At 46.1% G+C, this 27674-nt stretch overlaps 2 protein-coding genes and 1 long non-coding RNA gene across 20 annotated transcripts in view; 2 read left to right on the top strand and 1 right to left on the bottom strand.

Moving 5' to 3' along the window:
- The window catches only part of Paqr5 (progestin and adipoQ receptor family member 5), a 77290-nt gene extending 68525 nt beyond the window's left edge, over positions 1 to 8765 (top strand). For 5 of the 6 annotated variants that reach the window (XM_048424301.3, XM_085689198.2, XM_087905300.1 and 2 more), the window contains 2 exons: positions 1138 to 1279; positions 7713 to 8765. In XM_048424301.3, the coding sequence (XP_048280258.2) occupies positions 1138 to 1279; positions 7713 to 7954 (384 nt within the window). In that variant the 3' untranslated portion in view covers positions 7955 to 8765. The remainder of the gene's footprint in view (positions 1 to 1137; positions 1280 to 7712) is intronic. The other variant, XM_048424304.3, reaches the window with a different exon arrangement.
- Positions 1275 to 7718, bottom strand: LOC125393686 (uncharacterized). Of its 2 annotated transcripts, XR_007229902.3 has the most exons (4): positions 7122 to 7718; positions 4376 to 4697; positions 3049 to 3162; positions 1275 to 1997 (listed from the first exon to the last, which is right to left on the bottom strand). It is a non-coding gene; the product is annotated as an uncharacterized LOC125393686 (long non-coding RNA). The 2 variants fall into 2 exon arrangements; XR_015001747.2 differs by lacking the exons at positions 1275 to 1997; positions 3049 to 3162 and having other exon boundaries at positions 3394 to 4697.
- Positions 8766 to 19133: 10368 nt separating the features above from the next.
- The window catches only part of Kif23 (kinesin family member 23), a 28461-nt gene continuing 19920 nt past the window's right edge, over positions 19134 to 27674 (top strand). For 6 of the 12 annotated variants that reach the window (XM_085689197.2, XM_048424296.3, XM_048424295.3 and 3 more), the window contains exons 1-3: positions 19136 to 19301; positions 20837 to 20906; positions 21913 to 22041. In XM_085689197.2, the coding sequence (XP_085545323.2) occupies positions 19291 to 19301; positions 20837 to 20906; positions 21913 to 22041 (210 nt within the window). In that variant the 5' untranslated portion in view covers positions 19136 to 19290. Of the gene's footprint in view, positions 19302 to 20836; positions 20907 to 21912; positions 22042 to 27674 lie in introns of all 12 variants that reach the window. The other 6 variants (XM_048424298.3, XM_048424299.3, XM_048424297.3 and 3 more) reach the window with 3 other exon arrangements.

Raw genomic sequence — 27674 nt, 5'->3', positions numbered from 1 at the left:
CTTGAAGCAGTATAGTGGTCATACATTGAGGGGTGGTTGAAGGTGGGAATGAGTCTAAGGTCTTCTGTGTGCTAGGCAAGGGCTCTACCATTGAGCTATATCCCCAGCCACTTACTGATTGATTGATTGATTGATTGAGACAGGATGCTCAGGCTGGCCTTCAACTATCTCCATAGCCTAGATGGGCCTTGAAATTCCAGTATTTCTGCCTTAGGGAGTGAGTTCAAGCCTGAGTCACCAAGCAAGGCTAAATGGTGATTCTTTTTGATGATATATATAAAAAAAAAGGCTTCCAAGCCTTTTTGTTTTTAAAGCGTTTCTTCCTGTCACATTTATTTCTTTTGTGTGCACATGTCCACCCCCCACCACGTGCCAAGCGTATGGACGTCAGAGGACAGCTGGTGGGAGCCAGTTCTCTCCTTCCACTACGTGGGTCCAGGGGTTTGAGCTCAGGTCATCAGGCTTGGTGACAAGGGACTTTACCCACTGAGCTATGCTGCCAGATTGCCTCTAAGCCTTGAAGCCTTCATTATGAGCCTCAGTTCTGTAGCTCTGCATCTGGAGTCGGGGCAGATAGGACCATTCCTCTGCGCTTGCATTTTATCCTCAGAAAGCAGCAATATCTAATAGGATTTTTTCTCTTTTTTCTTTTCTCTTTCTTTCTTTCTTTCTTTCTTTCTTTCTTTCTTCTTCTTCTTCTTTTTCTTCTTCTTCTTTTTCTTCTTCTTCTTCTTCTTCTTCTTCTTCTTCTTCTTCTTCTTCTTCTTCTTCTTCTTCTTCTCCTCCTCCTCCTCCTCCTCCTTCTTTCTCCTCCTCCTCCTCCTCTTCTTCTTCTTTTTTGTTTGTCCTGGAACTTGCTCTATAAACCAGGCTAGTCTTGAACTTGGAGGTCTGTCTGCCTCTGCCTCCCAAGTGCTGGAATTAGAGGCGTGCGCCACCGTTGCCCCCTGCTCATCTCTATCTGGCCTCTTCTCTTCTATCTCCTTTCCCCTCCTCCCCACAATTCCCTTGTTCAGGCCATGATCCTGAGGAGGTGAGGCCTGGGCCTGAGGAACTTGTGCTGGTGTGCTGAGCGGTGTAGGTCTGGCTTCTCAAGGCCTTTTGTTTTGTTTTGTTTTGTTTTCCAAACACCTGCAGCTCTTCTTGTTCCCAGGAGAGAGTTCAAGAAATGAAGCCATCTTGTATCACCAGAAGCACATGGTCATGACCCTCCTGGCCTCTTTCTTGTACTCTGCTCACCTGCCGGAGCGACTGGCACCTGGACGCTTTGACTACATCGGTGAGTGGGATGGGGCAGGGGTAGGGGGTGACCCCGAACCAGGGGGTGACTCTCAGCTGGGGTGGGGAGATCCTTGACAATGTGTATACAGCCACCAGGCAGGGGACATGGAGAGGAGTGACCCAGGAGGGAGTCATCCAGGCATAGGTCATGGTGAGTGACAGGACAGCAGTGACCGTCTATCTTGACCAAAGCCATTATTTGTGTTGCTACTGCACTGCCAGAGACAGGGAGGATGGGAACAGGTAGGTGCAGGACCCTGAAGCATTCCAGTGAGCAACCACCCTGTTGGTACCCAGAGTCTGACTTCCCAGTACAACAAGAACATGGCGGGGCAAGGGGGGCAGCCACAGAGAGGAAGAGGAAAGATGGGCTTGCCAACAGCAGGCAGCTTACAGAGGACAATCTGTCTTGAACATGGTGAGTGGAGGGCCTGGGGTCTCGTGGAGCTGTGGGTCCCAGGTGTATCCCTGACCGAGGCCGCGACTTCTGGGCCCAAACTCAGGCCTCCTGACCCAAGAACTCCAAAGCTGGGGCAAGGCCAGCAGCACTCACTGAGGTCATGTGACACTCAAGGGAGCTGAGCTAAGTATGACTTGAGAGGGCACATGATCACCAGTGGTGTCAGAGCACAGGAGTTCCTAGCTGCTGCAGTGTTCCCTCCCGTTTTCTCCAAAGCAGGATGGGTGGGATCCTTTAAGGCTTGATTTTGGTTTAGCTTTGAGGGTGTGCCCCACCACGAAAGGGAAGGCATGGTGGCAGAGCAGGAGGCGGGATGAGAGGAGAGAGAGGGGGGAGATGAGAGGGGAGAGAGAGAGAGCGAGAAAGAGAGAGAGAGAGAGAGAGAGAGAGAGAGAGATGAATGAAGGCTGGTGCTCGGCTTGCATTCTTTGTATCCAGCCCAGGACCCCAGCCCATGGAATGGCAGGCCTTCTCACTTCAGTTGGCCCAGTGTAGAAACTCCCTCACAGACAAACACAGAGATTGCTCCTGAGTAGTTCTAGAGACTTCAGTTGACAATATTAGCCATCACAGCCCCTTTGGGTGTCTTCCTTAACTAGATACTATGAGACTCAAAAAGCCAGTTACTGTCCCAACCACAGCAAACACCTGGGTCCTCCCCAAGCCACTTTTGCCCTGCCTGGAGCGACTTCTCCACTCACTTTAGAGATGGAGCTAGATAGGCTTTGTGATTTTTTTTCCCTCTTTGTCCTACTAGAAGGGACTGCCTCCAGCGAAATTCTTAGAGCACTTATTCTAGAGAGAACAGGGTCAGGGGCCAGGAACTGGAGGCCCCAGGCCTCTGCCTAGCACCTGGAGACAGCTGTGGACGAGAGCTGGGGCCCACAGCAGCAGGCAGGGGCATGGCAGACTGGGTCATTATGTTGCTAGCACTCTGGCTTCTCCATGTTTTATTTATTCACTTAGTCCTGTCCTCTCAGGCCTAAAGACCCACAGCAGAAAAACGCCTGTGTAATATGGGAGGGTGCTTTCCTGGCCTGGTTAGCCCTGGCCTACAGTAAGTTCCCTGAGACCTGGTAGGTGGCTTAGCTGAAGCCGCTCTTTCCTGTGGGGCCCTTCCAGATGCGCCCATTTCTGTAGGCACAGCAGCTGCTCATCTCTAATGGAAACGGGTTTAGTGAATGGCGCGAGTCAGGGATCTGTGTTTGGCACCGTGTCGCAGCTGCGGCAGACGCCACTTGCCTGCACCACACTCGTTTGGAGTGTTGGGCACAGCCCTCCACTAAGGCTGGGTGCCATCTACTCACCTTCCTCCCGGGACAGACGCTGGGGCTGAAGGAACGCGGCAGGCATGCTTGCTAGAGCTCAACCATCCTGATACTGCTCTTGTCAGAAGATTGTGGTCAGGCGCCCCCTAGAGCCTGAAATGGGTTTTATGGTACCATACAGAACTTTCCATGCATTATTTTTTTTTTGATTTCATGTTAATTTATTTAATGTGTTTGTGTGTGATGCTTTGGGCATTTAGAGGTCAAAGGACCACTAGCAGGAACAAATTCTCACTTTCTACCACGTGGGTCCAGGGTATTGAACTCAAGTTGTCAGCTTGATGGAAGGTGCCTTTCCCACAGAGCCTTCTCTCACACACACACCCCTTTTTATAAATTTATTGTTTAGATAGGGTCTCAATATGTGGTGGAGGGTGGACTTCAACTGATGTAGCCCAAACTGGGCTTGAACTCATGATCTTTCTGTCCCTGCTTAAAGAGTGCTGAGGTACAAGTAGGTGCCACCGTACCTGGATACAGGTATCTGGAGAAGCCTTATTTAACAGCCATGCTGTATTGGTTTCTTAGGCCTGCAGTTCCCACAAAGGGAGGAACTGTATGCAAGTGTGACCGGCCTGCACAACAGAACGCTGTTTTCTCACACTCAGAAGGCTGACCGGCTGAGATGTAGTCATCAGTAGGATGGTGTCTTCGTACTTCCCCTGGCCTTGGAACCTTTCCACGGTCTTCATGAGATTCTTCCTCAGTATAGATCATGTCCAGTGGATTAGGGCCCACCCTAGTGACCTCACTGAAACGTAACTGTTTCTCCAAAGATGGCCACAGGTTGGACTTCAGCATGTCCAGAGGCACAGTTCGTCCTGCTTTCGGTGTCATTTCCCTAAGCCTGGACCTTTCCTCATGGCCCTGCCTATTCCACCTCTCCTGCTTGGGCTCCTACCTACTGATTGTGCAGTTGTTGAGCTCAGTCCAGCATGGCGTCCTGGAACGAGAGCTCCTGGTCATGTCTCTTATTAGCCAGAAGTTGAGACAAGAACACATGGGTGGAAAACTCTGGCTCTTCCGGTGCAGCAGAAGTCAGAACTAGAGCCCTGGAAGAGCAGGGTGCCCACATTTTCACTTGGAAAAGGGGGTTGATGGATAAGGTGCTTTAGAGAAAGAATTTTGCTCATCTAACCTTCCTAGTTTTCTCACATTAATTTCTAAGAATAAATATAGTAAGGAGTTATATTAGGCCAGATTCTCTAGAACAGAATTCATTATATATGTATGTATATGTATACACACACACACACACACACACACACACATACACACATACACACACATATGCTATAGGGCTTACTAGATTGGAGTTTGGGTAGTCCAACAGTGGCTGGCAGCCTGCAAGAGAGGCAGAGAAGCTGCAGGATGCTCGATCTACAAAGCTGGATGCATGAGTCGTTCAAAACTGGGGCTACGGGCCTGATAGCACCCTGCGGAGCTGGCAGTCAGTCCACACTGGAAGCTGAAGAAACTGGAGTCCCGATGGCAGAGGACGGTGGCGACAGCAAGAGATGCACTTGCTGGGGAGGGAGGCCGGGGACACCGCTTTTTCAGCTACAAATAACTTCTTTGGAAGATGCCACTCCCTTAGAAGGCAGACCTTCCACCTTCGTTAATTCTCTCTGGAAACATATACACACGAGGGGAGATGTCTCCTAGATTGACTCTGAATCCCAACAAGTGCACAATTAAGATCAGCTACCACAACTATGTTTGACTATTTACGACCACACTGTCAAGTCACAAATCAATGTTGCTCCCAGCAGCTGGGGACAGGCACATCTGCAGTCCCAGTGCTTTGAAGGCTGGAACAAGAGGACCATGGTACTTAGTTCTAAGGCTAGCCTGAGCTCCACAGCAAAATACTGTCACAAACACAAACCAAAAACAATGATGTATAATTCCTCCAGTATATGTACCAAAGTGCAAATTCGTTTGGGATATGTCTACCATTCCAGTATAAAACCTTCTGCCCAGGCAGGGAGAATTCCCATTTCTACCCTCTGCTATAGCTTCATCTATTCTGAACATTTTTAAGTTTTAAAAATATTTTGTATATGTTCATATTAATGAGTGTGAGTGAGTGTGTGTGTGTGTGTGTGTGTGTCTGCAGTCTGCAGCTAGAGGAAGATGTCAGGTGCCTGCATGCTCTGCCTTAATCTCTCACCGAACCAGTAGCTTGGCTAAAACTCAGCAAACGCCAGCTAGCCTCCTGTGTCCACACAGCACTGGGTTGAGAGGCATGCCCGAGCATGCCTGAGCATGTCTGAGGTGCCCGTCATTTTATATGAGTGCTAGGGATCTGAACTCAAGTTTTCATGTTTGCTTAGCAAACGGCCTTACACACTGAGCCATCTCCCAGGTCCTTTCTAAGCATTTCTTTCTTTTAAACATAATCTGTATTGATTCTTTGGGAATTTCACATCATAAACCCCAGTTCCACTCATTTTCTAGTCCCTCCATATCCACTCCCACCCCCGTAGTGTTCCCCCCAAAGAAAATTTTTAAAAATTATCAATTCAAACCAAAACAGAAAAACAGCAACAACAATAAAAACCCACTTTGCTCCTCCATCTTTCCCGCACACAACACCTCTTCATTCATCTTAGTGGCACTGGGAGCTGCAGTGTGTCACAGTAGACCCTTCTTCTGTCCATTCCACTTTACTTGTTCTGACTATAATAAGTTGTTGGACTGGTTCAAGGCCTCTGGCTTTCGGTACACCATCAATAGTGGACCCTCATCAAAACTCCTACCGGATATTCCGTCCCACCATTGCCCCATGTCATGGAGATTCTGCAGCCATGGTTCTGTAGGACCAGTCTCTTCATGCACTCAGCTAGGTCATGGATGGTGTAGGTGCTGGGGTGGGCCAGCTCAAAGCCCTGAATGTGGTCTGCTTGGTAGCTGATTTGGTCATTTTGGGCTGCTGGGGCTGCCATCTCAGGTGAGGGGCCAGCTCTTCTATACTGGTGTTGGTGATTAGGGAGGCTCTTCCATACCCATGGTGAAGGGTGGGGCCAGCTCTCCTGTGAGGGACAGGACCAACTATTCTATGGCAGTGGCCAGCAAGGGGCACTCTCGGGGACAGTGATGGGTGGTGCCAGCTCAGCACAGCCCTTGGATTTCAACATGCGTAGTCCCTATGGTCCCCTGTGGTATCTTGGGCCATGGAGAGCAGCACAGACCCCAGCTGCATCAGGACCATGGACCCAGACATGGCCCTGGGGGCAGACCAGGCCACCCAGATCAATACGATCCCCATTGGCAGCATGGCCCTAGGATACCAACATGGTCTCAGGTGGCTGACCATACCCCAGATATCCACACGACCCTACGTGGTAACAGGAACCATGGGCATCAAATCAGGTCACGGCTACTGTAGGGCCACTGATCTAGACATGGCCTTTGGCAGCTGCCCAGGCCCAGACAACATCAGGGCCCCAGGTGGCGGCCTTTGGCAGCAGCTTGGGCCTGGTGTCACCATGACTTTGGGTGGCAGTGCAGGCTACTCAGATAAGTATGGCACAGCCGGAGCATAGCTCTCGGACACCGACATGGCCTCAGGTGTCAGGCTGGACCCTGGGCATCCTTTGGGTCTTCTGTGGTAACTGAAGTAAGGACATCAATGCAGACCCTGGCTGCCGTAGGGTCATGAACCCAGACATGGCCCTCAGCTGTAGCTGGGGTCCTGATAACACCAAGGCACTGAGTGGCAACACGGGCCACCTCAGCTCAGCCTGGCCCCTGTGGTGGCACAGTCCTCAGACACCAACATGACCCCAAGTGGCGGCCCAGACCCTGGGGCATCAGTGAGGCCTTTGGTGGTAGCATGGGCCACGGATGTCAACACAGACTGGGTTGTCAATTACTCTGCTGGGGTAGGACCATGGCCCTTGGCAGCAGGCCAGGATCAGACATCACCATGGCTACCTACAGTAGCTTGTTTCTAACCACCTTTGCTCCTGCAGTTTCTCCTCTTTCCGCAGCACAAGAACCCGTCGGTTTCTCTTTCTCCCCCATCCCTCCCCCATATGTTTGCTCACCATAATGAGGTCTATCTGCCTGGCGCTGCAGGCCTGTGGGTGTCTCCAGCCAGTCCGGGTCACTGAGGATCTGTACCTGTCTTTCACTCGCCTCTCTAAGCAGTTCTTAAGACATGAAATGATAAAATAAGTATTGTTATAGAAGCCTGTAATCCCAGCACTCAGGAGGTGGAGGCAGGAGGACCAGAAGTTCAAAGTCATCCTCAGCTCAAGTCTGGGCTACCTGGGACCCTGTCTCAGAAGACAATCAGCACTGAAATAAAGAAATAAACAAATAAAATCGTATGTGTGACCCCCTGTCTGACTGCTTGGATTTAGCTATCCCATTTTTAGCATACATATCATAGCCTGCGTCTTTACACCTTCTGATTGATGACTTCCCAGCACATAATTTATCCTGAGCATGTGTGTGTGTATACATGGGTGTACACAAGCCATAACATGCAGAGGTCAGAGGATAACTCCCAGGGATGTATACTCTCCTGAGGGTCCCAGGAGTGGCACTCGGGCTACCAGGCGTGCCAGCAGGAGCCTTCATCCACTGAGCCGTTCGGACTGGTAATCTTGACAACCTTTTGTGTCTTTTCGCAGGTCACAGTCACCAGCTGTTTCATGTGTGTGTGATCCTGGCCACACACTTGCAGATGGAAGCCATCCTGCTGGATAAGACTCTAAGGAAGGAGTGGCTTTTGGCCACCTCCAGACCCTTCTCTTTGCCCCAGATAGCAGCAGCCATGCTTCTGTGCGTCATCTTCAGCCTCAGCAACATTATTTATTTCTCAGCTGCTCTGTATCGGATCCCTGAGCCTGAATTACATGAAAAGGAAACGTGATTTAGAACACGCCAGGCGTCAGTGTTAAGTCACTGGTGTGGTGCCAGCTTACCGTGACCAAAAGTATTTGTACTGGCTGATGTCTTGACGCTTTTCAATGGGCTCGTATCAAAAAAAAGCATCTGACCCCGGGGAGAGTTCTCCACACATGCACTGATTCTGTAAGTGTTCTGTAAAAAGGAGAAGATCATGGGCTTAAGTCCTGGACAAGGCAAATTATTGAAATATTAAGTTTTAAACTTATTTAAAATGGGGTGTTTAGGAGATGGGGATGCAGGTCAGTTGGTAAATACTTGCCTACAATATACTGCTTTTGTTTGTTTGGTTCTGGCTGTTTTTATTTGTTTGTTTGAGTCAAGGTCTCACTATGTAGCTCAGGCTGTCCTAGAATTTACTGTGTAAACCAGGCTGGCTCCTGACTCCTCAGGGCTGAGATTAAAGGCATGTACCACTAGACTGAGTCCCTGATGTTGATCCTCAGCAAAGCAGGAACCTGACCTGATGGTGCATACCTATAATCCCAGCACCAGCGGAGTAGAACCAGATGACCAGAAGTTCAGATACTTAGTGAGTTTGAGGCCATCCTTGGACACATGAGATTCTATCTTTAAAAAATACAGTTCTCAATTTAAAGTCGAATTAAGCATATTGCCCTGCCTTTATTTTTTATTTTTATTTTTTGCGACATGGTTTTTCTGTAGCTTTGGATTTGGAGCCTGTCCTAGAACTCTGTCTGTAGATCAGGCTGACCTTAAACTCACAGAGATCTCTCTCTCTCTCTGCCTGCTGGGATTAAAGTCGTGAGCCACCACTGCCGGCTGCCTTTCTAATTTTTATATTAATGTTTAAAATGAAATTGGCTGCATTTGATGAATTCTGTATAGCTAAACTTCTTCCCCAAATGAAAGAGATGGGTCAATGAGTTAAGAAGCTTGCTGTCAAGCCTGACAACAGGCGGTCGATATCCAGGCCCTGCTGCGAAACATTCCACAGTGGAGATAAAATGTGTTGACCTCTGGAGCTAAGTGTATCATCTCAACTGGTAGGGCTCCCTGTCACCTTTTCAAGCAATGAAGGAGTTGTCTTTGGAGATGTCGCATGCCCAGTATGCGGCCAGACTTAGTATCTGTGCAGAGGGTGTTGAAGACAAATGTCCTGTCTTCAAATTTTTCCTGTGAAAGAAACCCCAGGTAAGCCTATGACATGCATTTCCGGGGGTGAACCTAGGGCTTCTGCTTTTCCTACATTAAATGCAGATTTTGTAGAGAAAATGTGGATAAGATCACATCCACATGTGAACTCCAACACAGGAGGGCAGGGAGCAAAAGCTAAAGACATTTGTGGTGTTTTTCATTTACAGCTTGATCAAAGCTCCAACAACTGGGGAGATACCATGATCGCAAAGGTGGTTTTCCCAGGGTGAGGCTTGGCCATTGCTCTCCGGATGTGTTGACCCTGCTACTTGACTACATAATTTGTGGTAGTGGGGGACTTCTTTTGCGCTCTCCAATACAGGGTGAGGGGAGTTCCAGTAACCCACCATCTACATGTAAATCCCTGTTTTCTTTCCGGAGTTTTCTACTATCGATAATATTTTTTAAAGTGGTTAAAATAAAAATGAAGTCTTGTGGGTCAAACTCTAGACTAAAAAGTAGGTAAAGCCAGGAGACTTGAAGGAGAGCCTCTCAGGCATGCATGCTGATTTAAAGCTCTCTGTCTCCTGTGTGTGAGTGAAATAAGGTCAGCCATCTTCCTGACTGCTGGGTCAGCCTCACATTCAGGATCCATACCTTCCCTACTATATCCCTTCTAGAACAATAAACCCCAATAACCCCCTTCTTAAAAATAAACAATAACATCACACACACACACACACACACACACACACACACACACACACACACCCAACAGAACTCTGCTAAGAGCCACAACCTTGTGCAATGATCTTTGCAGTCTTACACAAAAAATATTTGTGCAGGGCCATCTAATCATAGCTACCTGTCAGCCCTTGGACCAATGTTACCCTTGCTATTGATGTTCAGAACCAAATATTACTGTATTCATATGCAACATAGCATCTTCTCATTTTGCCTTAAAAATATCCCACTATAGGGTTGGGGATGGCTCAGTGTGTCCAGGGCTTCCTGTGCAGGCATCAAGGTGAGTTCAGATTCCCCAGTATGCACCATGGAAACCTAGGTGTGGTTGCATGTGCCTGTAATCCCAGCACTGGGAGCTAACTGGCCAGGTAGTCTACCTAAATGTAGAGGTTTAGTGAGAGATCCTGTCTCAGCAAGGTGGAAGCTATGGAGGTAGACATGCTGATGCCACATGCACCAGCATGGATGAGAGTATCTCGGCACACTCGCCCTAGACTCCTAATGTGCATGTAATTTGCCACAGTACGGGTGCAGTCATTGCAGCTTATTCTGGATCCATTTGTTGTCTTTGAAGAAGTTCTGTGTTTTAGGCTTGTGGTATCAAACACGGCAATTCCTTGTTTGTTGCATTAGTAATTAAAGTTCAGGATTTTATAGTGTTTCAGGAAGTCTAGAAATGCTGATAAAAAGCAAAGTTTAAGAGAGGCCCATCAACCCATGATTGTACTTGGTAGTGACTTTGGGGGTTCATCCATCACAGAGCTGGGTCCCTTTGTTGACTCTGGAATACCCTCTGTCCTCTAACACCCTCTCCAGGATTAGGCAGCTCAGCCATGTCAATGGCCTTGCCAGTAGCTCACAGTCTCGTTCTTTCATGACAAGGGCCAACATATTTTGGATGTGAGTGGTCAAGAAATATGGTTTGATTATTTTATTATCTGTTTACTTCTCCCCAGGAAGGGAGACTGATACAATTATATGGGCTGGTAAATTTTGTTACATTAATTACAAACTGCACAATCAATTTTGTTCTTTAATGGCAATGTGACATTGTTAGTGACATTTTCACAGCCCCAATTTTATGGTGGAAAGAAAAGGTATAAAATTGGACTGGGCATGGGGCTCAGTTGGTGGTTTTTGCCTGGCATGCATCAGGCCCTGGCTTTGATACCCAGCACTGCATATACTAGGCATGGTGTTACATGTCTATGATCCCAGCATTTGGAATGTGGGGAAAGGAGAATCACATCATACTCAGCTACACAGTCTGAGGCCAGTCTGAGATTCATTAGGCAACCAAATAATAACTCTAGTTCAGTGTTTCTCAACCTCTCTGGGGGTCGAACAACACTTTCACAGGAGTTGTCCAAGACTATCAGAAAACACTGATATTTACAGTATAATATGTAACAGTATCAAAATTATAGTTATGAAGTGACAAATATAATTTTACGGTTGGGGAGTCACCACAACATGAGGAATTCTATTAAATAAAGGGCCACAGTTTTAGGAAGGCTGAGAACCGCTGCTCTAGTTCTAGAGGTTTCGGGGCCTTCTGGTTTCCACGGGCTCTGCATGAACATGGTGCAGAGACATAGCCAAAACACCCACACATATAAAATGAATCTTTAAAAAGCAAGCAATAACAACAAAACAGGTGTAGGCTTGACACTCTGGAGACAGACGTGAACAAAACCAAACCTTCCAGGCCTGCTCTTGTGAACCTAGTACTCGTAGATAAATCCAGAAAAGATCAGTCCTGTGAAGGAAACAGACCCAGGGAGCTGAGGAGAGAGGTAGCCCACTGAATTCCACAGCCCGTCTGATAAACGACAGCTCAGGAGAGGCTTCTGGGGCCAAAGGAGCCAGGCCGGCTGGCGAGTAGTGGACAGACATTTCTGGCCTTGGGGCCAGCGAGGGCTATCTTATTGGAAGGAGAGGAATCAGGCCATTCCAGAAATGTGGGACTGCACTCCGGAAGTCAATGATGAATTCTGAAGAGGTTCTGAATTTTCTCTGAGAGACTGCCCGAGGGCCTTCTTGCACTCCTTTCTAAGCGCAGGGAATGCTTGGAGTTCTGTAATAAAGTACCTCAGGCAAGACACTTATCAGCTGCCATCTTGTCTTAGCATCAGCTCTCTAGAACTGGCTTTGCTTTGGCCTCCCTGAAGAGTGGATCAAAAGGAGCTCAAAGATACCTTAGTTCACCCTGTAAAAATGTTGCCCAGCCATGTGAAACAAACACATTCAGGCCTAAGCATGCCGATATATGAGATGCAAGGAGGGAGGGGTGCTGGATACAGGCTTTTCAGAAAAACCCTCAGGGGATTCCCGCCTTATGTTGCTGGGAATAGAACCCAGGACCCAGCACAAAAATTAACCTCACCATAAGACCTACCAAGAAAAAAAAACGTGTTTCAAGACTTGAGAGATGCAGGCTTGAGAGATGGCTCACCTATTAATAACACTTACTGCTCTTGCAGAGGACCCAGGTTTGGGTTCCAGCACCTACACAGAAGCTCACAATAGTCTGTAACTCCAGTTTCAGGGGATACAGTGCCCTCTTCTGGACTTTGTAGGCATGGCATGTACATGGTGCACATACAAACAGACAGGCACACGCGCGCACACACAGATAAAAATAAATCTTGCAGGGCAGTGGTGGTACATGCTTTTAATTCCAGAACTCGGGAGACAGAGGTAGGCAGATCTCTGTGAGTTTGAGGCCAACCTGGTCTACAGAGTAAGTTCCAGGACAAGCCGGGGTTACACAGAGAAATCTTGTCTTGAACCCGCCCCCCCCCAACAAACAAATCTTAAAACAGATTTTTTTTTTTTAATATAGGCTGTACTGTTGCTTCCTTCCTAATTGCTACTGCTGGCCTGGAACTTACTCTGTGCTGAGATTAAACGCATGATTAACCAGGCTTGATCCAGGTGACTTTTTTTTTTAAGATGGGAAAATTTAAGATGGGACATTTATAATCTCTAGCACTTGGGTGTCAAGGGGGAGGAAGATCACCAGTTAGAGGCCAGTTTGAGCTACATAATACCATCCTTATCACAATTATCTCAAAAACACCTGAGTTAGCGAATTAGCTCAGTAATAACAGCACAGCCTCTGGGTTTTCTTCTCACTGCCCCAGGTGGAGAGGGCGAGAGGTTGCAGGTGGGAGGATTAATAAACATTATAGTCTACTTTTTCTTCTTCTTTTTTTTCCTTCGAGACAGGATTTCTCTGTAGCTTTGGAGACTGTCCTAGAACTAGCTCTTGTAGACCAGGCTGGCCTTGAACTCACAGAGATCCACCTGCCTCTGCTTCCTGAGTGCTGGGATTAAAGGCGTGCGCCACCACCGCCTGGCCTACTTTTCTTTTTAAAAGTTGCATTTATTTAGTGTGTGTTTGGGCGCGCACGTGTGCGGGCCTGTAAACTTGCAGGAATTGCTTCTCTCCTTCTTCCGTGTGGGTCCTGGCGATCAAATTTAGGCCATCCAGCTGGGGGTCAAGCATCTTTACAAGCTTAGCCATCTCACAGTTTCGAATTCAGAAACATGTTGCCAAGTACTGCAAACATTCCCAGGCCTCCCCTCTCCCTGCTTCTGATGCTTAGAACCCCTTCTGCAGCAGTGGGAGACCTGCTCCCCTTAGCCACCCTGCCACAGTGTACTTTCTGACTTGCTCAGTCCTTGAGTGTTTGGAATACCACACCCGGGTGAGAAAGGGGTGTCCTCACTACTTTGCTGTGATAGTCTAAGCAGTCTAAAACACTGTGTATGCTATTTCACTTTCTGTGTATGCTATTCACTTGAAATGTGGCTGATGAGACTGGATTTATTTCACGTGAATTCATTATATGGCCCCCTCCACCTGATCAATTCCTTGTTTCTGGAGTATGTAAAAGATAAACATCTAATCTTTCATTGTACAGCTGCCTGGGAACCTGAGCCAGTGTTTCCAAGACAACTATTAACAGCCACTCAGGGTGACTGAGGTGTGTCAAGTGGGTTTGAGGTGCACAACAGGCCTGTCTCCATTTCCTCTCTTCTTCTTAATACCCTGAACTTCAGCAGTTGCTCTTTATTGGTGTTTTTAGGCTTCCCCCAGCTGGGCTTGCTTACCTGGGCACCTTAGCTACCTGTAGATTAACTGTCACACTGTACTTTGTATTTGAGCAAAACACAGTCTTAAGCATCTATAGTGCCAGTCCCCTCTCGGTGGTGTGCATAATACCCTCTGTTGTAATTTAAAAGGCAGCACGAGAAAGAAAGATGCCATACAACAGAGCTCACATGGAAAGGTGTTTTTTTTTTTTTTTAAGTTGGGGGAAGGGAAGGGAAAGGGGGGAGGGAAGGGGAAGACAGATCTCTGGAGACAAGAGCAGGAGAAGAGAAGAGAGAGAAAGCAGAAAGAGAGACAGAGACAGGAGGTGGGCAAGGCCCACCTTTTAAAAGGGAACTTAGCGAATGTGCACAGCAGGTGCTCTTAGTGGCTGCAGCTGAGGAGGTATCCTACCTATCTTATCCTATCAGGCCCCCAAGGGCAGGCCAGTGTGGATGCCTGACTACCAACCCTCATCCAGAAATTAAAGCTATAATTGCCACAAGACACAGGCCTACCCAAGAGAAATAAAAGTAAGTGTGAGTGTGTGTGTGTGTGTGTACATGCATACATATATATATGTGTGTGTGTGCGTGCATATATATATATATATATATCCTATTATGCAAGTTACAGTTGTTTCATTCATTAATTGCCAAATTGAGGGCCAAGTTAAATTCCCACCAGCTAGTGAATGGACAACCCTTCCAGCATTCACACAATGCAGAGCTATTTGGCAATGAAAAGGTATAACCTGCTCAGAGATAAATTTATCTCATACACTGCAGAGATAAATTTCAAAACCTTATGCTGAGTGAAAGAGGAGACCAGAAAAGTCAAATATCAGGGAGGGAATCAGACAAACAGTTGGTGAGAGAGAAATTATAATTATACCTCAAATTTTACCTTCTTTTTTTTTTTTTCTGAGAGTGTCTTTCTATGTAGTTCTGGCTGTCCTGGAATTTGCTTCGTAGACCAGGCCTCGAATTTACAGAGATCCACCTGCCTCTGCCTCCTGAGTGCCAGCAACCTGACTTTTTTTTTTTTTTTGACAGTCTCCTGTAGCCCAGGCTGGCCTTGAACAGGCTTTAGAGCTTAGAATGAATGGGAACTTCTTTGATCCCTGCCTCCACCCCTAAGTGCTCAGATTATGGTCATGCACTAGGAGACCCAGGTAATGTGGTGCTTGGGATGGAGCCCAGGGCTTTGCATATGGTAGGCAGGCGAACAGTCTACTGAGCCCCATTGCCAGGCACTCAAATCTAAGCAAAAAATAAAAATAATAAATAAATAAATAAAAATAAAAATAAAAAAAAGGTTTCTGTTTTAGATAGCTGGAGAGAGGGTGGTGGTGGCACATGCCTTTAATCCCACCACTCAGAAGGCAAAGGCAGATGGATATCTGTGAGTTCGAGACCAGCCTTGTCTGCAAGATCTAGTTCCAGGACAGGCTCCAAAACTATAGAGAAACCCTGTCTTAAAACAAAACACATAAAAAAAAAAAAACCATTGAATAGATAGCTGGAGAGAGATGGTTCAGCTGTTAAAAGCACTTACTGCTCTTAACAGAGGACCTGGGTTCAGTACCCAGCACCCACATGGTGGTTCACAACTGTCTCTAATTCTAGCTTTAGGAGTTCTGATACACCTTCTGGTCCCTTCAGGTATTGCACACACATGGTGTACAGACATGCATGTAGGCAAACATTCATAAAATAAAATAAATACATCTTTAAGAGATTTATTTTTATGTTTTAATTATGTATAAACATATGTGTCTGTTTAGGAGTATATGCATGTGTAATACAGGTGCCCTTGGAGAACAGGAAGGGTGTTGGATGCCATGAAGCTGTTATTTATGGTGCTTGTAAGTAGCCTGAGGTAGGTTCTAGGATAGCAGCAATCACCCTTAACCACTGAGCCATCTTTTTAGCCCCAAATCTGACTTTTTTTTTAAAGCCCCCTGGTTAAGGCCCACTCCACAGGTGGAATCCATCCTTGGGTGGCCAAGAACCTGAGCTAGAAAGGACATGGGCCTAAGGGAAAACCAACTACTATTATTCTGCTAAAGGAATTTAGCAATAAAATTATCCCTCAGTGTCTTTTTCAGCAATCACCAAAGAGGCTTTCTCTTGCAGTAGAGGGGAACTAAGACAGAGACCCACAATGGGACAATGTGCAGAGGGTGAGAGATTTTAGAACATTTGGTCTTAAATAGGACGTCTTCATCAACCCCTCCCCTTGGGGTTCAGGGACACAGCAGAGGAGGAAGAAAGCTCGTATGAGTCTGAGGAGATGATGACTACAGAAACGGTGTCTTCCTGGCACGGGACTGCCACACAGGAACTCACAGAGACTGGCCAGCATCACAGGGTCTGCTGGGATACACGCCGGCTGGGTACCAGTGCCGAGACGGAAGGAGACAGGCTCTTGCCCCTAACCCAGAAGCTCTCTGCACTTGATACCCACTTGCAAAGGAAAATTTAATTTCCTCCAATGGAGTCTCCTGGGTATATGAGCCACACTTAAGGTCAGGGTCCCACCCAGCAGCAGATGGCCAACACAAAATGAACTCAATGGTATTTTTGTAGACTTTTGTCTCATTTTGCTTTGTTGGGGCATTTTTTTGTCTTGTTCTTTTGCGTGTATATGATGGTGTTTTGTTTTTTTTTTTCCTTTGGAGATGGGTGGGTAGGGAGGTTGGGAGGATCTGAAAAGAGCTGTGGGAGGGGAAAAGTGAAATCAGAATATATTGGATAAAATATTTTTTCAATAAATAAATAAATAAGAAAAATGTTCCCTAGATATAGATTGGCCTCTTTTCCATACTTGCCCTGGTCTACATCTCTAATTTTAGAGGGAAATGCAATTCTTCCAGGGCTATAGTGACTGATACTTTTAAGAAAATGAATGAACCAGGCAGTGGTGGTGCACGCTTTTAATCCCAGCACTCGGGAGGCAGAGGCAGGCGATCTCTGTGAGTTCGAGGCCAGCCTGGGTTACAAGAGCTAGTTCCAGGACAGGCTCCAAATCAAAGCAAAGAAAAAGAAAAAAAGAAAGAAAGAAAATGAATGAGCTAGAGAGCTTTAATATGGACGGGAACAAGGAAGAGAAAACCCAGCCGTAAGAAGAGTGGCAGCTGGAGCAAAGGGAGAGCCCCTCCCTCCAATGTCCTTCAATGAGAACCTCCTTCCAGCCTTTCCCACTTCAGGGCCAGGGCCACGCCCACACTGCTAAGCGCTGGGCGTGCAACGATGCCGTCTACGGAGGCTGAGGGGGATAAGCTCAGAGAGGGCTCAGTAAACAGCGGCTGTCAGTTGGGAGCTGAATGCTGCTGAAATCAGAAGAGCAAGTGGCAGGCTGCAGGGCAGATCTGCTGACGTGAGGCATCCTCAGAGGAGAGGAAGAACGAGAGACACCAGAGAGACTTTTGTGAGGGGACAGATATGCCCCGAGGATGTGTGGTGGAGTAGGGACAGGTGATAGGTGACATGGGACCCCACTGAGGGTCTCAAGCCATTAATGGGTGATGACGTCACTCTAGAGTGTCACCTAGACCTGTGATTTAGAGGTGAGAGGGCTGTCAAATGGAACTGTTTTGAAAGGCGGTGGTTGTAGTGATATTTTGTTTGTAATCTAACAAATAAAGCTTGCTTGAAGATCAGAGTGCAGAGTTAAACCACTAGTTAGCCAAAGAGACCAGGCAGTGATGGCAAACACCTTTAATCTCAGCACTCTGGAGACAGAGGCAGACAGAGTTCAAGGCCACCCTGGGCTACAAGAGATTGAATCTGTGTAAAAGAGAAATAGAGCTCACACAAAGGTGATCCCGGCACTTGGGGTCACACGCCTTTAATCCCAGCACTAGGGAGGTGGAGACAGGAGTGATATGGCTGGGCAGAGAGAGGAGTATAAAGCAGGAGGAGACAGGAGCTCAGATGCAGTTTGAAGACTCGGTCTGAGAGATGTCTGGGGTTTTGGAAAGACAGCATTCAGTCTGAGGATTCGCAGAGACAGATCGCCCCTTCAGTTTGAACATTGGTAGAAGTAGGAACTCTCTGGTGGCCAACTGTTCAACCTCTCTGATCCTTCACTTTTGCCCCTGATGGCTGATTCTGGGTTTTTATATATTAAGATCAATTAGAATTTGTGCTACAGGTGGTTGCAAAGCCTGTTAGGTTGCTATCTGCTTCTGGGAATTTATCCTACCTCTACCCTATAAAAGAGCATGTTTCCAGGTTTATTCGTTGTAGCAGTTTGCAAAAGCAAATATTAGAAAGACTAATGTCTAATAACATGGGCATTAAACTACGGATATTAGACTGACTATCCTTACCAGTGCTGGCCCTAAAGGAAGCTTTGAGCAGGACTTGAGTTGCAGAACACAGGTGTGGACACATCCTTGAAGATCATCAGCATAGGGGCAAAGATGGAAGTGAGATAGAATCAATTCGTGGAAGACAAGAGTAGGTTCTCGTGGCTGCACAAAGGCAGTGGGTAGATTTTATTCATCTCTGAATGCCCAGGAAACATCACAATCAAGAATTTGAAGGTTAGGTGTGTGTAGCTTAGTGGGATAACCGTTGCCTAGCATTTGTGAGGCTCCGGGTTTCATCCCCAGCACCACGAAAAGAAAAATACATAATACATACATACAAACTTACATACATACATAGGAAAGATCTGGTGGACCCAGATAAGTAAACTCACAGAAGGTTGACTGTCAAATTGGTGTTGTCTTCAAAAGCATCCCAGAGGTTGCACTGCAAGTTTGAGGACAGCGTGGACCACATGAGACCCTTATCTCAAAAGAACAAAATAAATATTAAAAGTAAGATGAAATGTAAACGTATTATTAGCTGTAAAAGGACAAATAAAGCATAAAATACAGTATAATGACTAAGATGATCTGGTGGATCGGAAACCAGCCAGCCAGAGAGTAGAACACTCCCGGCGGGAACTTTACTTCCTTTGAGGTTCTCGGGACAAAAGCAGGGAGACCTCAGTCTCTGCGTCAGAACCGAACGGCCGGGATTTCCCCTTTCGGGTTTTTCTCCCGCGCAGCCCTCCTCTGTCTCAGGCTGTTTTCCTCGGGTTGCTAAGGCGACAAGCGCCCTGGCTGACTGCGCCGGTGCTCCCCGAGGCCCCGCCCCTTCGCCACAGGCGGCCACTGATTGGCCTGTTTGAAATGCGCCGGGCGGCCGCACACTTAGGCTTGCAGCGTCGCCGCCGGGCTCGCCACAGACTGAGTCCGGGTCCCCGCGGCCGCTGTTTGCAGGCTTCTTTTCCCGCCAGCTCTGCTCCGGTCTGAGCCCGACGTCCTGCGCGCGTGTCTGGATAGCACGGAGCCTGTGGTCATGAAGCCAGCGTGAGTACCAGGCCAAGGAGGGGACTGGTGAGGTGGCGGGGCGGGGGTCGCCGCCCTCCTCACGCTGCGACCGGGGAGTTGTCCGGGAGTTGAGCCTGGACCCGCAGTGCTCCGGTGCCCGCCGACCCTGGTGTGCCCACGCAACCCGCGAAGATTGGCTCCGAGTTCGGGGTGACCGGGTTGCCATCCTTTGGGCTGCGCATTTTTCCTCAGCTTCCTTCCAGTCGACCGCTTTGCAGGTGGTGGGTGTTAGGATCCGGAGTGCGCGCGCAGCGGGGATGTGTGCTGGCACTTTGCGGACTTGAGTCCCCGCAGCTCCGTGGGCATCCCTTTGCTAGTCCTAGCCTGGAGGCCAGGTCCCTTTGCGCTATCTTTGTCCCCAGGCTATCCCACTCGCCTGCTCTGTCCCCCACGCCCACATTCCTCAGCAATTCCTAGACTCTTCCGGCGGGCCAAATCCTGGTCGCGCTTGTACTGCGGGGAGCGTTGGCTTAAGACTTCGTTTCCTCGGAGCTAGCTTTTCATAAAAACGGAACTTGTTTAAATGAGAAAACGTCAAAGTCTTCGTATTTGCTTAAGGATACCTACCCCAGTCTCTCGCCCGACTCTGGTTTATTTTATGTGTGACTATGCTGAGAAAAATATTTTAATCTACAGTCCAAACCAATCTTTAATTTTAGTGTTAAATATTCCTGTCGCCCATAAATGAGAAAGGAGAAGTCATATGATAGAAAATGTTGAAGTAAATCAAAATGTTTTTTTTTTTTCCTGTTTGGGACAATATTTGGGGTATGGGCTAAAGGATAATAGGTTTTTGTTTTTCGAGATAGGATTTCTCTGTGTAACAGCCCTGGCTGTCCAGGAGGCTCGCTTTGTAGACCAGGCTGGCCTCTAACTCAGAGATCCGCCTGCCTCTGCCTCTGCCTCCCGAGTGCTAGGATTAAAGGCATGCACCACCACACCTAGCAAGAATAATAGTTTTTGTCATTCAGTGACCAATTGTTCCTTGAAAGTACAGTTTGTCTATTTATTTCTATCATTTGGGATTCAACTAAGTTCATTCTGTGTGCTGGGCTCTTCCACTCCACAGAACATCCATAGCCCTTAGGCATACAAGTTGGTCAGAGAGTGAATTCTTGTGCGATTTTATTATTGAGTAATTATGCACTTGCTTGTACACCTGTATAAAGTTATATGTTGACTTCTCAAATTGGGTAGTGACTGTAAAATTGTTGCTTAAGAAAATATATTAAGTTTTCCTTAAAGAACTGATAAATTGGCAGACTGGGGATGTATCTTACCAGCAGAGAACCTGCCCAGAAAGAGCAAATCTCTGAATTTGCTCTCCAGCATTAAAAGAGAAACAAAACAGAACAAAACAAAAAGCGAAATCAAGCAAAAGTCCCCTAGGTACTTCTGGTATCAAAAGTGTATTTTCCTAATCCCAATTTTGATGAGTTAGATTACCATTGCTAGAATTTGTGAAGTCTTGTATGTTAGTATTGGACAGAAATTTATGTTTTGTTTTTGACCAGGAAATCTAAGATGCCAAGGAAACCTGTAATAAAAAAAGGATCTCAGACAAACCTTAAAGACCCAGTTGGGGTAAGATTTATATGTGTGTGTTTTCTTTAGTCTGTTTCCTGTCTTGTTTGCTTGAAAGAGGAAGGAGAAGTGATAGACAGTTGGGTCAAAGAGCACACAGTAAAACTGATCCACTAAATTGTCTAAAGCTGGCTTTAGCCTTGAAGTTTGCTTGCTCTGCTGGATTAGCCCAGAAAGAAGGTAGTCTTTAGTTGTTGCTAATCACTAAACCTGCTATCACTAATTAGAATCTGAAAAGTTAAATGTTCAAAACTCCTATCAGGTTCTACTCTTGGGATGGGAACTTTGTTCTGCTCTCAGTTCTTGGTCCTCTGTATGTGGTACCTACACTTTCTCAAGGAGAACCCTGCACTCAAGGTTCATGGACTGGTGTAGAATAACCCACTGTAGTTCATACCTCCTCCTGAGAAGGGTTGCTTGCTCTGCCGTGCTCTGAATGCCGCCACCCCACTACAGAGGGTCTCTGGTGCTAAGCTGCACCACCGGAAATGACCTCCACCTTCCAAGTACTGTGATTATAGGTGTGTGCTGTCATGCCCACCCGCGCTGGCTGTTTGAAATGACATCCAGTTCTGAAGAATTTAATCACCTTTCAGGCATTTAGAGAGATTTTTATGTTAGCACAATTTTATTTTAGCGCAACAGGGAAGAGAAACCGTACAGTTTAATATCTTAACCTAAATTTATTTTGATTTAATGCATTTTTGCATTTGATCATTCTGAGCTGCAGATTTTGTTTTTCATAATTTTGTGTTTATGTTTGTGTGGCAGATCAGATAGATATCTGTAGATCTATGAACAGAAAGCTTGCATGGAAAATCAAGTAAGCGGTGAACATTCAAGTTGGTTCCTACCTGCCCTCCTAGGCAGACAGATTGCTGAGAGTTCCAGACCAGCTTGGGCTACAGAGTGAGAACCCTGTCTCAACAAACAGCACAAACAGAAAAACCAAAACGAAAACCAGGTAAAAAGTCAAACTTGTTTAAACACCTTTCTCCTTTTCCAGGTGTACTGTAGGGTGCGCCCACTGAGTTTCCCTGACCAAGAGTGCTGTGTAGAAGTGGTCAATAGTACAACTGTGCAGCTACATACTCCTGAGGGTTATCGACTCAACAGAAATGGAGACTATAAGGAGGTAGGTTCCTAGTGGAGCCAAGTTGTTTTTTCTTGATGAATGCCCTTTTTGAATTTAAAAATTCTTGCGTGATCTCACTTGTGGGAAGGGATGCTTTAGCCACCTTATCTAGAATGTCTTTGATTTCTAGGACATAACAGACTTTTGGTATGTTGGAATTATAGAGGATTGTGTCCAAAGGAGTTTTTACTTTTTGTATGTTTTTAGACAGGGTCTCACTATGTAGCTATGGCTCTCCTAGAACTCCCTCTATAGACCAGGCTGGACTCAGTTCACTGAGATTTGCCTGCCTCTGCCTCCCGAGTGCTGGACTAAAGCCACCCCCGCCCAGCTTCAGAGGATTTCTTATACTGGATATATAACTTCACACAAGGAGATTTGAATAACATTTAATAATAAGCATTTTGTGTTTTCCCTTTTGCTGGGGCTTGAGTCTAGGGCCTTGTGCATGCTAGGCAATACTCTGCCACTTGAGCTACATCCACAGTAGCATTGGGCCTTTGGATCAGTCTGTTAGGGAGTGGCTTTGCTTTGTTTTACTGACACTATCACCTTGTAGTCCAGTGTCTTAGTCACTTTTTTATTGCAGTAAAGAGACACCATGACCATGGCAACTTATAAAAGAAAACATTTAACTGGGGTCTTGCTTACAGTCCGTGGTCATCACCGGCAGCAAGCATGGTGGCAGGTAGGCATGACACTGAAATAGCAGCTGAAAGCTTACATCCTGGTCTACAACCATCAGGCAGAGGGACATTGGGCCTTACTCGGACTTTTGAAACCTAAAAAACCTTATTCCACACCTCCTCTATCAAGGCCACACCTCCTAATCCTTCCTAAATAGCAAACCAACTGGGACCAAACATTCAAATGCATGAGCGCATATTCACATTCAGGCTGTCCTCAAAACTTCTTCTGATCCTCCTGTTTTGGTCTCTCAAGTGCTAAAATTAGAGGTGTGTGCCACATGATGCCTTGAGGGGGTTTTTGCTGATTTTTGTGGTGTTAGGAATTGAACTCAGGACCTTGTTTGTGCTAGCCACATCTTTTTTTTTTTTTTTTTTAAACGGAGTCCCTCTGTAGCTTAGTCTGCCTTCACAGCATGAGTGTTAGGGTCTTGTATCACCATATTTAGTACCTGGAGAGTATTTTGTTTATTTGCAGTTCTGGGAAATGAATTTAAGAAATGGATTTAAGGCTTCCTGCATGCTTGGTGAGTGGTTAAAGGAAGCCCATACCTTTATGGACTTTATACCCTAAATTGACAGTTGGTAGACAAGTAGGTCGTATAATAAAATAAGGCAGAAAGTAGAGGATTGGTTCCACTGTCTGCTTTCTAACTGCCATTACTCTTTGTTGTTGTTGGGACAGGGTCTTACTCTCTAATCTGTCCAAGTGCTTGTAATCTAGGCTGGCTTTAAATTTTTTTTTTGAACATTTATTTATTATGTATACAATATTCTGTCTGTGTGTATGCCTGAAGGCCAGAAGAGGGCACCAGACCTCATTACAGATAGTTGTGAGCCACCATGTGGTTGCTGGGAATTGAACTCAGGACCTTTGAAAGAGCAGGCAGTGTTCTTAACTGCTGAGCCATCTCTCCAACCCTGGCTTTAAATTTTTAAACTGTCTTTAAATTGGCATTCTGTCTGCCTCATCTTCCTGTATGCTGAGATTCCAGGCCTGAGCTGGGCTGCCATTCAGGCTTGTGCGCACTACTGCAGAGATACCAATCTTTAGACCACCTACTTCCTCATTGTTTCAACAGCTTGTTCCTTCCTGAAGCTCTTTCTCCCTCTCCAGCTCCTGACTGTTTTGTCACTAGCTGCCCTTGCTGGCTTCTCCTGTCTAGTCTCTGAATATTAAGGTAGGCCATGTCCGGGTCCCTGTGTTTTTCTTCTTTCTCATCTTGTGTTTCCACCTTCCTTTTTCTGAGACAGGTTCTCACACATTGGCTTGGGCTGTTCTAGAACTTGCCTCAGCCTCCTGAGTGTTGAGAATGCAGGTGTGGGTCACTATGCCTGACTCGGGGGCTCTGTTTTCTAACTATCATTCCCATGGTTTTAAATGCTCTGGAATTTTTACGGCAAGGCAAAATCTTTTTTTCTTACTCTAAATTTGAATGTCTGACAACTTGCTAACTTCGGTGGGTGTCACTTATCCATCTCATATTTTGGTTTTTGAGACAGGGTTTCTCTGTGTAGCCCTGGCTGTCCTGGAACTCACTCTGTAGGTCAGGCTGGCCTCAAATTCAGCAATTCGCTTGCCTCTGCCTTCCTAGTACAAACAAGGACTAAAAGGCTTGCACCACCGCCGCCTGGCCCATCTCAAGCTTTATATATTGAAAGGAGCTCTTGAGTCCCCTTTATGTTTTCCTGTTAACCTTTTCAGAAGATGGTACCATTGTTGTCCAATTGTCCAGTCCAGAAACCTGGAAGCTTCTTTCCTTTTGCATCTGTTTGTGTTGGGTCATGCATAGACATCCTGTCAGTTCTGCAGAGTGGATCCTGAGATTATCCTTTCCTGTCTCTCTTTACACTACTAGCTTATTCTGAGTTGGTTACTAGTCAAGCTGTCTGTGGTGGGGAAGTGTTTTTATCTTGATCCAGGGCAGCGGATACTTTGCTTGTGCTAAATGTCACTAACAGCTTGAGTTCCCTGACTAACTGCTTTCTAATCTGTGCATTGAGATGTGCCCACTGACTGCAGGCTGAGGGGGAACAATGGAAGATGGCAGGGGATGTTGCTTAATGTTGAGAACTGGTAACAGCCAGTTCTCAGGTGTGTTGAGCATGGTTTGAGCCTTTCCTGAAGCCCGTCTGGCTGCCTGCTTTTACAGAGGATCTTGCATAATGGTTTCCACAGAGCTGTCAGAATGATCTTGCAAAGAAGAAAGAGATCTTATCATTTTCCTGTGCAAACTCTCTCAAGGAAAATTCTGTTCAGCCAGCCTCCTGCTTATCTTCCCACCCTTATCTTTTTTTTTTTTTTCCTTATTTTTTCTGAGACAGGGTTTCTATGTGTAACAGCCCTAGCTGTCCTGGAACTAGCTCTTGTAGACTAGGCTGGCCTCGAACTCACAGAGATCCGCCTGCCTCTGCCTCCCGAGTGTTGGGGTTAAAGACGTGTGCCACCACTGCCTGGCTCCCATCCGTATCTTTCAGTACTCATCTGGTCTTTGGAGATCTTCTTTAAGCCAGCATCACGCTTACCAGCCACTCTAGCTTAACCTAGACTTCTCCCTTGTAACCTGGGTGCCTCCTCATCTTGAATTTCAGCTCAAATCTTACTCCCTCAGGGTGTTCAGACTACCCCAGCAGAAACAGCACTTCACTCTCTGGTCTTCATTCAGTGTGCCTGCTTTATAACACTATATTGATTTATTGATAGCTGTGCCCTGTTTAAAGATGACGGTGTCTTCTGAGGTCATTGGGCAGTTTCACCATTTTGTGAACATGACCAAGTATGCTTGCACATGCTAGACTGCCATAATAGACACAGAGGCTATCCAGAGTAGCGTGCTTAGACTCCAGTGGCACACAGGACTGCTGTGTGAAATACAGTAGGCAGTTGTACTCAGTGCATCTGTACCTATCCAGACAGGCTTGTTCACGCTAGCATCACCTCTCCTGGAGCAATATGGTAAACTTTTATTCCTTTAGGCACTAGGAATTTATTACCTTTGTAATCTTAGAGGACCACCATGTGGTCCCTTAGTGAACTGAAACATCTTGAGATGTATGTCTGTGCTTTCCTGATCTTCATGAAAACGCCAGATGATATGTGCCTTTCGGTCCAGTTTGTCAAAAGAGTACGTTTGGATTAAGCAAGAATGCATTGTTAGGAAGGTTGGCAGAGCAGGGCAGGTCTTTGAGGATATAATGGGAGTTGAATACTGACTTAATGAATTTCAAGTTTATACAAATGAGTTTAAAGTACATACAAATACAAGGCTGGGTGGAAATTGAGTGTTTGGAGAGCATTGTTCAGGAGCTTGAGCAGGTACCTTCTTGCATCTGTTTTCATTGCACCAAAGGAAGAGGTGTTCTTGATGAAGAGGAGGGCATCTGTTCTCCTTGCACCGTCCTACATATCCTTGCCATTCTACAGTCTTTGTTCTGAAGTACGTTAAGAATGAAAACCTCACAAAGGTAAAAGTTAGCCTAGCTGAAGTGTTTTTTTTTTTTTTTTTTTTTTTTTTTTTGAGACAGTGTTTCTTTGTAGCTTTGGGGCCAGTTCTGGAACTCATTCTGTACCAAGCTGGCCTCACAGAGATCTGCCTGTCTCTGCCTCCTGTGTGCTGGGATTAAAGGTGTGTGCCACCACCACCCAGCTAGATTTTTAGTTTTATGTCTTTGAGTGTTTTGCCTCCATGTATGTATGTGATGTATGCACATATGGGTCTGGTGTTTATGGATGTCAGAGGAAGGCATCAGATCTCTTGGAATTGAAGTTATAAACAGTTGTAAACTACATATTGAAGTTATAAATACTGCTGAGCCATCTTTACAGCCCCTGAGGTAGGTATTTAGTCTTATTTATCATTTATAAAATAGTAGTTTGGGGGCCTGGAGAGATGTCTCCTGTTAAGAACACTTGCTACTCTTTTCAAAGACTTGGGTTGGTTTCCAGCACCCATATGGTGACTCACCTTCCTTTAGCTCTGGCTTCATGGGATCAGATGCCTTCATCTGGCCTTCATGGGACCAGGCACACACATACAGGTATATGCATACATAAAGACAGGCACTTGTACTCTTAAAATAAGAATAGACACATCTTTTATATGTGTGTGTATATGTCTACGTATATCTATGTCTTTGCTTTCGTCATCTACAGTCCCACATCCAGGAGTTTAACTAGGGGTTGAAAATCTTCAGAAATGCACTGTAGATTTAGCTCATTGGTAGAGTACTTGCCTAGCAAATGTGAGGGAGATCCTAGGTTTAATCCCCAGTGACTGCTGCACCCCCATGCCTTCAGGAAAAAATCTGAGTATAGACAGGTATTTCTTTGTCATTCTCTATGTAACACAGAAGAATAGCCATTGTATTAGTATAATGGCAACTAGGATGGTTTCAAGTATATTAAATGGCAAATGCCATGCCATTTAAATGGTGGACATCGATCCACCATGGAAACCAATCTCCCACTGTAATGGTGGCATATAATTTCAGCACTCTGGAGGTAGAGGCAGGAGGATTGGAAATTCAAGTTCATTCTTGGTTGTGTAGTGAATTTGAGACTACTTTGGGTTATATGAGATTGTCTTAAAGTTATGTGTGTGTGTGTGTGTGTGTGTGTGTGTGTGTGTGTGTGTATACACACGCATATATAGTAACAGAGGCAGCCTGCTACTATCATTGAAAATTGAAGACCAGCCTGGTCTACACTACAAGTTCTAGGCCAACCATTAATACATACAGACTCTTTTATACAAACATCCTCAAAAGAAAAGAACAACAAATAGAAAACCATAACACTTAAAATTTTTAATAAATTTAATTTGGGATGGGGCTGGAGAGATGGCTCAGAGGTTAAGAACACTGACTGTTCTTCTAGAGGTCCTGAGTTCAATTCCCAGCAACCACATGGTGGGTGGATCACAACCATCTGTAATGAGATCTGGTGCC

Source organism: Myodes glareolus, chromosome 4 (assembly GCF_982192425.1).
Source record: "Myodes glareolus chromosome 4, mMyoGla1.1, whole genome shotgun sequence".
In the NCBI taxonomy this organism is placed as follows: domain Eukaryota; kingdom Metazoa; phylum Chordata; class Mammalia; order Rodentia; family Cricetidae; genus Myodes; species Myodes glareolus.
Note: the sequence above shows the minus strand (reverse complement) of the source record. Positions and strands in the feature narration are given on the sequence as shown.